Raw genomic sequence first — 13,497 nt, 5'->3', positions numbered from 1 at the left:
GAGAAACTTATTACTATAAACCATTTTATAGCTATCCTCTCATTTAAACATACAAAGAGATGCCACAAGTCACCTAGCTTAGAACTAGGTACTTTGACTCCAACACATGTCCTTTCCACCAACCATACCTAAAAGAAATCAGTCCCTGATGAGAGTATAGTGGTATTGTCCAAAGGTAGATGAGTCTTTCTCAAAAGCAAAAATCAGACTGCTTATTGGAAAAAAAAAACAAAAACATGTTATCAAAAAGCAGAGTAGCTATGAAGAAAACTAGAGGTGGGAGGAAATGATTGAACAGTCACTTACTGGCTTTTCTTTTCCCTGCAGTGGAGCGTTATAATCCTCAGGAAAACAGATGGCACACCATAGCCCCTATGGGGACCCGGAGGAAACACCTAGGCTGTGCAGTGTATCAGGATATGATCTATGCCGTAGGAGGCAGAGATGACACTACAGAGCTTAGCAGTGCTGAGAGATACAACCCCAGAACTAACCAGTGGTCTCCGGTGGTGGCTATGACATCCCGCCGTAGTGGAGTAAGTGCCTGGCTACTGGAAACTGAAAAGCAAGCACCAAAAGAGGGAGGGCTGTGCAGAAGAAGTCTGATCTGTAAAATATAATACAAGGGGCACAGAGGGGATGCACTCTGGATGCAGAACAACCCCTATTACTTTTGTACTGGAAAAAAAAATGTTAATTTCTTTTGATTACTGTTATCCCAAGAAGATACATAACATATCCAATCATATCTTTACTTAGAGAATTCCTTTTTATGATTTATTTTTATTGAAGTATAGTTGATTTACATTGTTTATTTCTGCTGTATAGCAAAGTGTATAGTTATATTCTTAATACTCTTTTCCATTATGGTTTATCCCAGACTACTGAATATAGTTCCCTGTGCTATACAGTAGGACCTTGTGGTTTATCCATTCTATATGTAACAATTTGCATCTTATGTTTTATCTTATAATCAGTTGCTTCTTTGAAAGCCATCTCCCTGTCTATCTACTACGTTTCCTAATTTTACTCATGTTCATTGATATCTATCAGATATATGGGTTCATCTATACCCAATGAAGGTAAATATTCCTACCTAGTGTTTCTAGGTGATATTCTAAGTAGTTGACATACCAATTGAATGTTTAGGCAGAAACACATCTGGCCCCACCACCAGTCTACACAGACTGGTTTGAGTCCATCCCATCTATAGTATAGATGACCTGTGTCGTGGTCTAGACCATGAACAATGACCTGTAACTACAAGAAACTTCCAGAGTGAAGTGTAGAAGTTATCCATTCTAGGAGATTTAACCAATAAACCATTGATCCCAACAGGAGCTCATCAATGCAGGATAACAGGTGGGATAACCCAGCTTTAGCTAACAATTTCATAATCTGATAAAAGGGAGTGAATTCTGGTTTGCAGAGATCCAAGACCACCACCAGTGGGCATCAGCTCGTCAAAGCATTCACATGCCTGTGGCTCTTTATTAGTGTCAACAGCAGCTTCTTTGTCATGTTCCTATTGTTTTCACTGCTACATTGTGTTGATTATATATCCACTCATTTAGCCAATACTTATCAAGTACTTCCCTGGTGCCTCAGACGGTAAAGCGTCTGCCTACAATGCGGGAGGCCGGGGTTCTAATCCCTGGGTTGGGAAGATCTCCTGGAGAAGGAAATGGCAACCCACTCCAGTATTCTTGCGTCGAAAATCCCATGGACAGAGGAGCCTGGTAGACTGCAGTCCATGCAGTCACAAAGAGTTGAACATGACTGAGCGACTTCACTTTTCTTTATCAGGTGCTTACTATGTGCTGGAAAAGGTCAATTTTCATTCCATCCCAAAGAAAGGCAGTGCCAAAGAATGTACAAACTACTGCACAATTAATTGCACTCATCTCACACACTAGTAAAGTAATGCTCAGAATTCTCCAAGCTAGGTTTCAACAGTACATGAACCGTGAACTTCCAGAAGTTCAAGCTGGATTTAGAAAAAGCAGAGGAACCAGAGATCAAATAGCAAGGATCTGTTGGATCATAGAAAGAGCAAGAGAATTCCAGAAAAACATCTACTTCTGCTTCATTGACTGTGTGATCACAACAAACTGTGGAAAATTCTTCAAGAGATGAGAGTACCAGACCACTTTATCTGCCTCCTGTGAAACATGTATGCAGGTCAAGAAGCAATAGTTAGAACCGGACATGGAACAGACTGGTTCAAACTTGGGAAAGGAGTACGTCAAGGCTGTGTGTTGTCACCCTACTTATTTAACTTACATGCAGAGTACATCATGCAAAATGCTGGGCTGGATGATGTACAAGCTGGAATCAAGATTTCCAGGAGAAATATCAATAACCTGAATTATGCAGATGACATCACCCTTATGGCAGAAAGCAAAGAGGAACTTAAGAGCTTCTTGAAGAAGGTGAAAGAGGAGAGTGAAAAAGCTGGCTTAAAACTCAACATTCAAAAAACGAAGATCATGGCATCCAGTCTCATCACTTCATGGCGGATAGATGGGGAAACAATGGAAACAGTGACAGACTTTATCTTCTTGGGCTCCAGATGGTGACTGCAGCCATGAAATTAAAAGTTGCTTGCTCCTTGGAAGAAAAGCTATGACCAACCTAGACAGCATATTAAAAAGCAGAGACATTACTTTGCCGACAAAGGTCCATCTAGTCAAAGCTATGGTTTTTTCAGTAGTCATGTATGGATATGAGAGTTAGACCATAAAGAAAGCTGAGCACTGGAAAATTGATCCTTTTGAACTGTGGCATTGGAGAAGACTCTTGAGAATCCCTTGGACTGCAAGGAGATCAAACCAGTTAATCCTAAAGGAAATCAATCTAAATATTCATTGGAAGGACTGATGCTGAAACTGAAGCTCCAATACTTTGGGTACCTGATGTGAAGAGCTGACCCTGATGCTGGGAAAGATTGAAGGCTGGAGGAGAAGGGGACAACAGAGGATGAGATGGTTGGATGGCATCACTGACTCGATGGACGTGAGTTTGAGCAAGCTCTAGGAGTTGGTGATGGACAGGGAAGCCTGGCATACTGCAGTCCATGGGGTCACAAAGAGTCCAACACAGTTCAGTGACTGAACTGATGTTCAGTATAACTTGATTCCTATCCTCAAAGAGTTCCCAATTTAGTAAAGGAAATTAAAGTGTTTACAGCTAACTAAGGTTTCCCTGGTGGCTCAGTGGTAAAGAATCTCTCTGCAACGCAGGAGACATAGGTTTGATCCCTGGGTTCAGAAGATACCCTGAGTAAAGAAATGGCAACCCACTCCAGTATTCATGGCTGGGAAATCCCAAGGAGAGAAGAGCCTGGAGGGCCACAGTCCATAAGGTCACAAAAGAGTCAGACACAACTTACTGACTAAACAACACAGAAGACAAATCCTCTACTAGCGGCATGTGCGTTATAGGAGAACGTGGGAGAGTATGCTTAACACTTTGGAACAGTGAAGAGACTTACCAGAGTAAGTTACACGTAAAGTACCTTGAAAGAAGAGTAAGACTTTATAGAAGAGGGACAGAAAATATCAGGGAACAACACATGCAAAAGTATGGAGGCATTTAAAAAGTATGTTATTTTCTGGGACTAGCAACTACTCTGATATTAATGCAACATAGATTACATTAGAAAGTGAGGTTAAAAGGAAGGAAAGTATCGATTTCTGAAGGTCCTGACATAATAAGGACTTTAAATTTATCTTTCAAAAGAGAATTTTATTGACAACTTAGGTAGTGGATCAGAACAGGCAAATACTAAAAGAACTGAGAGCAGTTTGGAGGTTCTTGCTCACTCCCAGTGAATGTTTTACCTAACATTCAAGAAATAAATGTTTTCAACTCTGTGTAAATATTCTAGTTGGGTATATAATTTTATAGTTCTCATAATTAAATAACTTTTGTGATTAATTTTTTCTTTCTGTGTTCAAGTAAACCAGAATGTAAGGCCATAAAGACTTATCTTTTATTAAAGAGATTTATCTAGAAACCAGTCTAAATTTCATAGTGATTCTCTAGCTTCTGCAGCAGCCACCATGTTTCGGTCCCGTAGGTTGGCCTGGCAGTAGTGAATGGACAGCTTATGGCTGTAGGAGGCTTTGATGGCACAACGTACTTGAAGACAATTGAAGTTTTTGATCCTGATGCCAATACATGGAGGTAACTTTTAAGCTATGTTCAAATCACCTCACTGCTGACCTGAAATTCATGGGCTTGAGATAATAGTCTATGACCATCAAAATCAGGATGGTCAGTACATTGAATTACCTCTGGCAATATGTTGAAAAGGACTCAAAGTTACCCACATCCGATGGCTTATTTTGACCTCATTGCTCTAAAGGGGCTGATATCATACAAAATCCCTCTCTTTGGTAACTGTTCAGTTTTAAAATTAGAGATAGCAAAGACAGAAAAAAACAATCTCCTTGCTAGCCACACCATGTTCAGCTCAGGAAACTAAGGCACTGAGAAATAAAATGAGCTGCCTAAGCAAGTTAGTGAACGTTAGAATTAGAACCTGGACCTTTGTCTCCCAATCTGTCATTGCAGTTTTTATGCCCAGAAAAACAAACTGCAGTTACTGTTTAAAAAATATTTCATTTTAAAACTGATATTTTTCCTTGAGTTTTAAAAATACTTAAATATATTATTATTCTATTTTAAAGTCTGGCAAATTTTAACAGTCACTTTTAGAGAAGAGGCTACATCTTAGGAGAGTTTAACTAAGCTAAACTGTATTTATAGGTCTGACTTGACTTTGCTTTTAAATCGTCAGTTGTCTTAACAAATCCTTCCCAACTATTTAAGTAGTTCTTACAAATTCACATCATCAGGTAACTCTTGAATTTATTTTAAATATTCAAAAATGTATACAAATTTAGCAAAATTCTCTTAAACCTTTCAACTTAAAATCTGAAGTCTAAATCTTTGTTCAGTCATGCAGTTTTTCTTCATTCACAAAACTAATCTGATAGATGCTTTAATATTCCAAAATCTCTTAAAACACTACAAGATCTTAAAAGGTCTAATATATAGTTAATTCTCAAATTTAATATAAAACATTAGGAGTATGGGTTTGAGGTACTTTATACTAATATCTATTCTACATACTAGCTTTTCTAAGAAAATAGTTTTACCTCTGAAGCATTTGCAGGTTTCTTTCTCAGTAAGTTGGACTTACTTGCCTAAACAAGTCTGTGTAACCATCTCAGCAGTTGAGGTTGCACATTAACCACAGATAACAGTCTGGACATGAGATCTGAGGCAGCTCTCAAAGACTTTTTCATGACCATGCAAAATAAGCTGACGTCTTCTATAGTCACTATTCCAGAAGGGAACAGTCTTGGAAGTCCATTCCGGCTGCATTCTAAGTATTTCTAATTGAGAACCTGTAACTACCCACCCAGGTTTTTGCCATTAGTTTATAAGATTTAACTCATAGGTTTACTGGGTTCTTTCATCCCTGGGAAAACCACTTTGACAGATACCTGAATGACATTCTTTGGATTCTGCATCTCTCTCATGCTCTGCAGGGCTCAGTGGTCACAATACTAAAGTCAGACTTTTAACATTGTCGCACTCTTTGCTTCTACCTCTCATTTTCACAACCTCCTTCACGAAGTAAAGGTTTACTGAATGTTCTAGACCCTAGGGATACAAAGGTGAACAAAACAGTAAGCATAATTTGGGAAGACAGCCAAATTTATTTCTCATTTTCTGACCATGATCCTACGTAAGGACTTGTTTCTCAGCAACTATTACTAATATATGTTTGTAGTATTTGACCAAGTGATATTCATGAAATTCTTAAGGACCAATTGTTGAGGGATTATAAAGTTTTCTTTATAATCATATCCAGTTTTGTTCCATAAAGCTTTGAGAAGACTTCTAAGAGTCCATACAGAACAAAAGAATAAAAATAACTAACCAAAGGTTAGGCAAAAGGAAAATGTAGGTGGGGAAATATTATAGCCAGGGTCAAAATTAGCCACAAAAATGTAGAATATGTGATACTGCATAATTGTTATTCAGTCTAGATGTAGAGTTATAAAGTTATAAGGCAAAAAGTGTATATGGCACTTCTCTTAAAATAGTATTCTGTAAGTCAGAGAATTTAGTCAGTGTCTGAAATAATTCTGCTGCTTTCCAGTGCTCAGTTCCAGCTCCTAATCTTTGGAAGAGATGTACAAAGCTAAAAATATTAGTTGTGATAGACAAAGAAATGTTTTATTAACATTTATGTTATGGAAGAAACAATGCTTTTTTCAATTGGAAATCTGATTGTGTTTCTTTCTTTGCAGATTGTACGGTGGGATGAATTACCGTCGGCTTGGGGGTGGTGTAGGAGTTATAAAAATGACACATTGTGAATCCCATATATGGTGAACACACAGAAGACAGTCATGTATATCTTCCTCTGTATTCTGGAGCGCTTTGACTTTGGAGCTTTGTACAGCTCTAGAAAACACTAAACAAATCTTATTTTTTGCCGGTGCCTCAACATGTGGAAATACAAATACAGTGAAAGTACTTCACCTGCAAGATGCCACCTTTGCACAATAATTTTTGGTTCTGTGCACAAAAATATTTATTTTCGGTTTTAATTTATCATGGGACTTTTGTTGTTGGGGGGTGGTTTTTTGTTTCTGTTTTTGGATTTAGCCTTCCTCCCATCAAAAGAAAAAAAAGACAAAAAAAAAGATTTCAAGCAGTAAAACCTTATTTTTAAGATATTAAGTTTGAAACCACCAATAAGGGAAGAGGGCTATATGTGATCTAGTTGTCAGTTCTAAGCACTCCATCCACAAGACTCCACTACTTACAGAGACATACCAATGACAAAGATAGGAATACAAAGTGTATTAGTTAGCCATCATTCTTGCACTAAGCACCAGAAGACTTGAAAAATCTAAAAAACAAACAAAAAATCTCATTTAACTAGGATAATTCAAAAGGAATATTAAATCGATAAAACCAGGACTCACATGCCAAAGTTCTCATCAGTGGAAGCTCACATCTTGTTTCCTTCTATATAAAACTTGTTTGCCGCTATATTTAAAGTCTTTTTTTCAAATATTTTCATTGAGTTTCTGCTAGATCTAGAGCTCTGCTCAGTGCCTCTACAAAACAGTGTACAATTCTTATACTGTCTTGAGAATCCCCCCGGTAGAATCATGTGCAACTCTGCAAGAGTTTTTGCTCAAAAACATTACTGACTGAAGCAACTTTCCTGTCTATTTCTTATTGCTACTAAGGACCAGCAGGGAGAAATGTCCTCTCCCCAGCAGTGAATACTGTTATGCAATTTACACTTGATGCTCAGGCCTGCTGAAGCTGAGGCTTACCTGTAATCATAGCCTTCCAGGGGATGAATTCTTCACTTCGTCTAATAGTACGCTAACGAGTGTAAAGTCACTTGAGGCATTTTATTAACAAAATCTTGGTTCTTTTATAAAAACTATATATCATTATCCTCATACTATAAAGCCACTGTTACTACTACTCTCAAATTGCACTTTCTGGTAAAAAGCTAACATTTTTAAGGAAAAAAAGATACATATTACAGTGGTTTAAGTTTTTTTGTTATTGTGTTCATAGATCAGTTTTTTTCAATGTATTTTACAGGAAAATCTTTGAATAAGACTTTAACCACGACCAAAAGGAATAATCTTTTCTCCCTCCCCTCACTACAGAAATGTTTGGCAACATTTGTGTTTACATTTAAAGATCATTTGCACCTTTACAAGGAAAAATATAAGTATTTGGTAAATAATTGTTTACATGTATCATTTATGCTTTTTTCTAGCATGTATAACTTTTTAAAATAAAGGTAGTACTTACCATAAAAATTTCTGGTTAGTGCTTTTTTAATGCCTGTATCTTTACTAGTTAATTTAGGTTTTTCTGTTTCTATATCATTTATATTTTCTACATGTAAAGTTATAAGTACTTTCAACGTGAAGGAATAAAGGGATTGATAGCTAGAATTATTAATTTTTATTGTATATTTTATCAATAACCTCACATATGCAGAAAGTGAAGAGGAACTAAAAAGCCTCTTGATGAAAGTGAAAGACGAGAGTGAAAAAGTTGGCTTAAAGCTCAACATTCAGAAAACTAAGATCATGGCATCTGGTCCCATCACTTCATGGCAAATAGATGGGGAAACAGTGGAAACAGTGTCAGACTTTATTTTTGGGGGCTCCAAAATCACTGCCGATGGTGATTGCAGCCATGAAATTAAAAGATGCTTACTCCTTGGAAGGAAAGTTATGACCAACCTAGATACCATATTAAAAAGCAGAGACATTACTTTGCCAACAAAGGTTCGTCTAGTCAAGGCTATGGTTTTTCCAGTGGTCATGTATGGATGTGAGAGTTGGACTGTGAAGAAAGCTGAGTGCCAAAGAATTGATGCTTTTGAACTGTGGTGTTGGAGAAGACTCTTGGGAGTCCCTTGGACTGCAAGGAGATCCAACCAGTCCATTCTAAAGGAGACCAGTCCTGGGTGTTCATTGAAAGGACTGATGCTGAGGCTGAAACTCCAATACTTTGGCCACCTCATGCAAAGAGTTGACTCATTGGAAAAGACCCTGATGCTGGAAGGGGTTGGGGGCAGAAGGGGACGACGGAGGATGAGATGGCTGGATGGCATCACCAACTCAATGGACATGAGTTTGGGTGAATTCTGGGAGTTGGTGATGGACAGGGAGGTCTGGTGTGCTGCGATTCATGGGGTCACAGAGTCAGACATGACTGAGCAACTGAACTGAACTGAACTGAACTGATTATCTATTTTATATAATAGCTATGTATTACCCAACCTCTAAACTCATTCTCTGGTGTGGAACTTAAAAATCATTCAATTTTGAGCTACACATTCTTTTGATAATCATCTGGTCCAAACCGATTTATTTCTTTGCTTTAAGACTGAAAACCAAGGAAATCCTGCATACAAGTAAATAGTCAATGATAGACCAACATTTGAAATCAGTTCCCCAAACTCCTACTCCATGTCTCTTTCTGTGCCACACAGCCACTGCTGGACCCGAAACGGTCTGGAATTAAATATAATAATAGACCTAAAATTAATTCTAGTATGCAACATTGAAAAAGTATAAAAACTTTTATGAGATCCTTATGGTACTGCATCATTAATAGTCAGTCTTCAAGACAAAAATCACATTTTCTAAGACTCTGTTTCATATATTTGAAGGAAAGAAGAGGAATGATAACAGGAACAAAATTCTAAGAATTAGACTGTCCATAAGCAGGGAAGTCCCCAGTAAGAGCAATTCACATGGCAGTGATTCATGAGTAGAGACCCATGAATGAACACCCAGAGTGTTTGTTGGAGCCTAAAGGGGTTTTTCTTCCTTCCTGAAGGTGCTACAGTTTTAAGTGAAATGTATTTATTTTACAGAAGACATTGGTATAAAATAGAATATTTGCATAGTGATTTCTATCACTTCATGGCAAATAGATGGGGAAACAGTGGAAACAGTGGCTGACTTTATTTTGGGGGGCTCCAAAATCACTGCAGATGGTGATTGCAGCAATGAAATTAAAAGACACTCCTTGGAAGGAAAGCCATGACCAACCTAGACAGCGTGTTAAAAAGCAGAGATGTTACTTTGTCAACAAAGGTCCGTCTAGTCAAGGCTATGGTTTTTCCAGTAGTCATGTATGGATGTGAGAGTTGGACTATAAAGAAAGCTGAGCGCCAAAGAATTGATGCTTTTGAACCGTGGTGTTGAACTTGAGAGTCCCTTGGACTGCAAGGAGATCCAACCAGTCCATCCTAAAGGAGATCAGTTCTGGGTTTTCACTGGATGGACTGATGTTGAAGCTGAAACTCCAATATTTTGGCCACCTGATGCAAAGAGCTGACTCATTTGAAAAGACCCTGATGATGGGAAAGATTGAGGGGAGGAAAAGGGGATGACAGAGGATGAGATGGTTGGGTGGCATCACCGACTCAACGGACATGGGTTTGGGTAGACTCCGGCAGCTGGTGGTAGACAGGGAGGCCTGGCATACTGCGGTTCATGGGGTCACAGAGTCGGACAAGACTGAGCAACTGAACTGAACTTCACAACTTTATACCGTAAACTTGGAATTGAGTTGGGTTGGTGGTTAACTTCCTAAGTAAAATGACATGGTAGAAGCTGAACCTCAAATGCACATTTCCTGATTCCAAATACATTCTTCTTTATTCTATGCTCCACATTTCCCATATCTGATGTCACTGTTCCCGTTTTGTTCTCCAATATCTTACCTGCAAATATCTACACTGCAGAGACTAGTTCTTAACTGTGAAGTAGAAAAGGTCCTTCCTGAACAATATTTGAGTGAAAGTAAGGAAAAAGCATTTTAAATTTTATATTAATTTAGGAAACAGATGGAGGGGATGGGATAAGGAAAGAAATACAGGAGAGAAGAGAGGATGGAAGAAGCAAAAATAGCCTGCTGCTGCTAAGTCACTTCAGTAGTGTCCAACTCTGTGCGACCCCATAGACGGCAGCCCACCAGGTTCCTCTGTCCCTGGGATTCTCCAGGCAAGAACACTGGAGTGGGTTGCCATTTTAGTAAGCCCAAATATCACTGGCTGGTTGTCTTAAGTAGTTTATGACATTGGCTCTGTATATTGCTCTGAAGTCTCTGTACTGGGAGTGATTCATAAGAAATGACAAAACTTCAACTTTAGTTGTCTCAAGGGTCCTTAACAATAGTAATCTTTAGGTTATTTAGTCATTTTAGGTTAGGAACTTACATTCTTATAAATGTAGAAGATGGATGGTATTAAAAAAAATGAAACTGTCAGTCACTCAGTCATGTCCGACTCTTGGAAACCCCATGGACTGCAGCCCACCAGACTCCTCTCTGTCCATGGGATTCTCAAGGCAATAATACTGGAGAGGGTGGCCTTTTCCTTCTCCAAGGGATCATCCTGACCCAGGGATCGAACCTGGGTCTCCTGCATTTTAGGTGGATTCTTTACCATTTGAGTATTATAACAACATCAAATATTCAGTGTACCAATAACTGTCAGTAACCTATTTATATCCTAGAAAGTTAGAATATTTACTAAAGGTACTCCAAACTCCTAGGAAAAGAGGACAGATATCTCTGGTGTGAATTTAGATCAACGTACATTTGGACTCCTACTAAAGAGGTACAGTCCTTGCCTTCAAAAAGCTTAGCTTCACACTTCTGAGTTTCATTAGTGGTTCTCAAAGTGAACCCTGAAGTCCTCAGGATTCTTTCAGAATATCCAGAGGTCAAAGCTTTTTCTTTAGTAATTCTAGGAAGTTTACTTTTTTTTTTTTTTTTACTGTGATGACATTTGCACTGTCACAAAAACAATGGTAGATAAAACTGCTGAGGTATCAGCATAATTCAAAGGCTACTACTAATTATTCACCACCATCCACTTAGAGTTCAAAAGACAGAAAGTCAATTGCATCTAAGAAATTTCAACCTTTGGATATATGAAATGTTTCTGCTAATACCAAAACACAGTGATTGTCAAAAGAAAAATCTTGTGCGATTGTCTTGAGTTACAAGCTTAACAAGCCACTTCTTTTTGAAAGGATGACAAGGTTATTCAGATGTGTTGGTAGACATTTCCTGGAAAATGAACAAAGTGAGGCCGTTACTTCAAGGAAAACAACTGACAGCATTTATCATCAATAATAAAATTCAAGTTTTCAAGAGAAATTTGGGGGACAGTTGTATGGACCCACTGTGGTGGTTAATTTTGTGTCAAATTTGACTTGGATAAGGGATGCCCAGATAGCTGGTAAAACATTTTTTCTTGTTGTCTGTGAAGATGTTTCTAGATTAGCATTTGATTCAGTAGACTGAGTAGACTTCCACACGCACCAAGGTGGGTGGGAATCATGAAATCCATTTCAGGCCATACTGAACAAAAAAGCAAAAGAGGGCAGAATTCTCTCTCGCTTGAGCTGGGATGTCGATCTTTTCCTGCCCTTGAACATCAGAGCTACTAGTTCTCAGGCCCTTAGACTTGGACTCCTTATACTGCTGGCTTTTTCTTGGTTCTTCAGCTTGCAGAGGCAGACTGTGGGACTGCTTAGCCTCCAGGACTGCATGCACCAATGCCCATAATAAATCGATAGATAGAGACAGATGACAGATAGAGACAGAGATATCACTCCTGTTGATCCTATTTCTCTGGAGAACCCTGAATGATACAATTACTATAAGCTTGGATTCAACCAAACTCAGCAGTATAATGCTGTAGTCTTTACTATCGAAAAAAATCTACATATAAGTGAAAGTGTGAAAGTGTTAAGTCACTCAGTTGTGTCCAACTCAGGTTCAACAAATCCATGAATATCCATGTACCCACCATTCAGCTTCAAAAATTAATACTTTGCTGATCTTGTTTTACCTATTCCCTCCCACTCTCACTTCTCCCACCACCACTGGAGAATTTTAAAGCAAATTCCAGGCATCATATTATTTCACTCATACTTGAATATTTAGCAGGTAAGGTCTACTTACAACAATACTATCACATCTGATAAAATTAACAATTCCTTAACATCCCTAATAACCAGTCCATATTAAAATTTCCCTAATTACCATTTTATTTATCTCTACAATTATACCTTGGAGTTTTCTTTTTTCCTGTCCTTCCATTTACTCATCTGGTTAAATTGCTCTTTTGTTTCTTTGCTCAGTCATTTTTTGAAGTTCTTCTTTAGCCTCTGTAGTCTCTATTCTATGTATATGTGTGTATCCCCCATTGTAAAAGTAGTCAAACTTCTATTTCTCTATAAAAATATCTAAATATTTGTAAATACTTCATAAGCATTCTATTGCATCAATCAGGACATACGTAAGATCTAAACAGCCCACTATGTCCCTTGTAACATTACTGTCACCCACTTATATATAGACCTCCATAAATAAATGTTTATATGTATATATACATATATATACATTTATAGCATTTATATTACATATATTATAGACACATAATCAAATATATTATTGCATTATTGTTTTGAACACACTGTCATATCAATTCAGAAATAAGAAAAATAAACTATTTTGCCTTCACTTATTCCTTCTTTGATGCTCTTACTTTACACAGATCCAAGTTTTTATCTATATTATTTTCTTTATCTCTGAAGAACTTCTTTTAACATTTCTTGCAAGAAAGGTCTACTGATGACAAATTTCAACTTTTATTTGTCCAGAAAAATATTTGCATCTCCTTCACTTTTGAAGATAATTTCACAGAATTCTAGGTTGGTGGTTTTTTTCTTTAAACACTCCACAGTCTTGTTTGCATGGTTTCTGAGAAGTCAGATGTAATTCTTATCTTTGTTCCTCTATAGGAAAGGTGTTTTCTTCCCTTTAGCTTCTTCCAGGATTTTATCTTTGATTTTTCTGTAGTTTGAATATTATATGCCTCAATACAGTTGTGCTGTTTTT

At 37.7% G+C, this 13,497-nt stretch overlaps 1 protein-coding gene across 10 annotated transcripts in view; it reads left to right on the top strand.

The window, feature by feature from the left end:
• KLHL20 (kelch like family member 20) overlaps positions 1–7,877 on the top strand; it is a 72,278-nt gene extending 64,401 nt beyond the window's left edge. For all 10 annotated transcript variants that reach the window (XR_015143228.1, XR_015143227.1, XM_086343737.1 and 7 more), the window contains 3 exons: positions 328–536; positions 4,082–4,188; positions 6,330–7,877. Coding sequence is in view for 8 of the 10 variants with exons in the window: in XM_086343737.1 (XP_086199863.1) it covers positions 328–536; positions 4,082–4,188; positions 6,330–6,414 (401 nt within the window). In the remaining 2 variants the exon portion in view is untranslated. The remainder of the gene's footprint in view (positions 1–327; positions 537–4,081; positions 4,189–6,329) is intronic.
• The last annotated feature ends 5,620 nt before the right edge of the window (positions 7,878–13,497 follow it).

Source organism: Bos grunniens, chromosome 16 (assembly GCF_055505025.1).
Source record: "Bos grunniens cultivar Pamir isolate PY7600 chromosome 16, Bosgru_T2T1.0, whole genome shotgun sequence".
In the NCBI taxonomy this organism is placed as follows: domain Eukaryota; kingdom Metazoa; phylum Chordata; class Mammalia; order Artiodactyla; family Bovidae; genus Bos; species Bos grunniens.
Note: the sequence above shows the minus strand (reverse complement) of the source record. Positions and strands in the feature narration are given on the sequence as shown.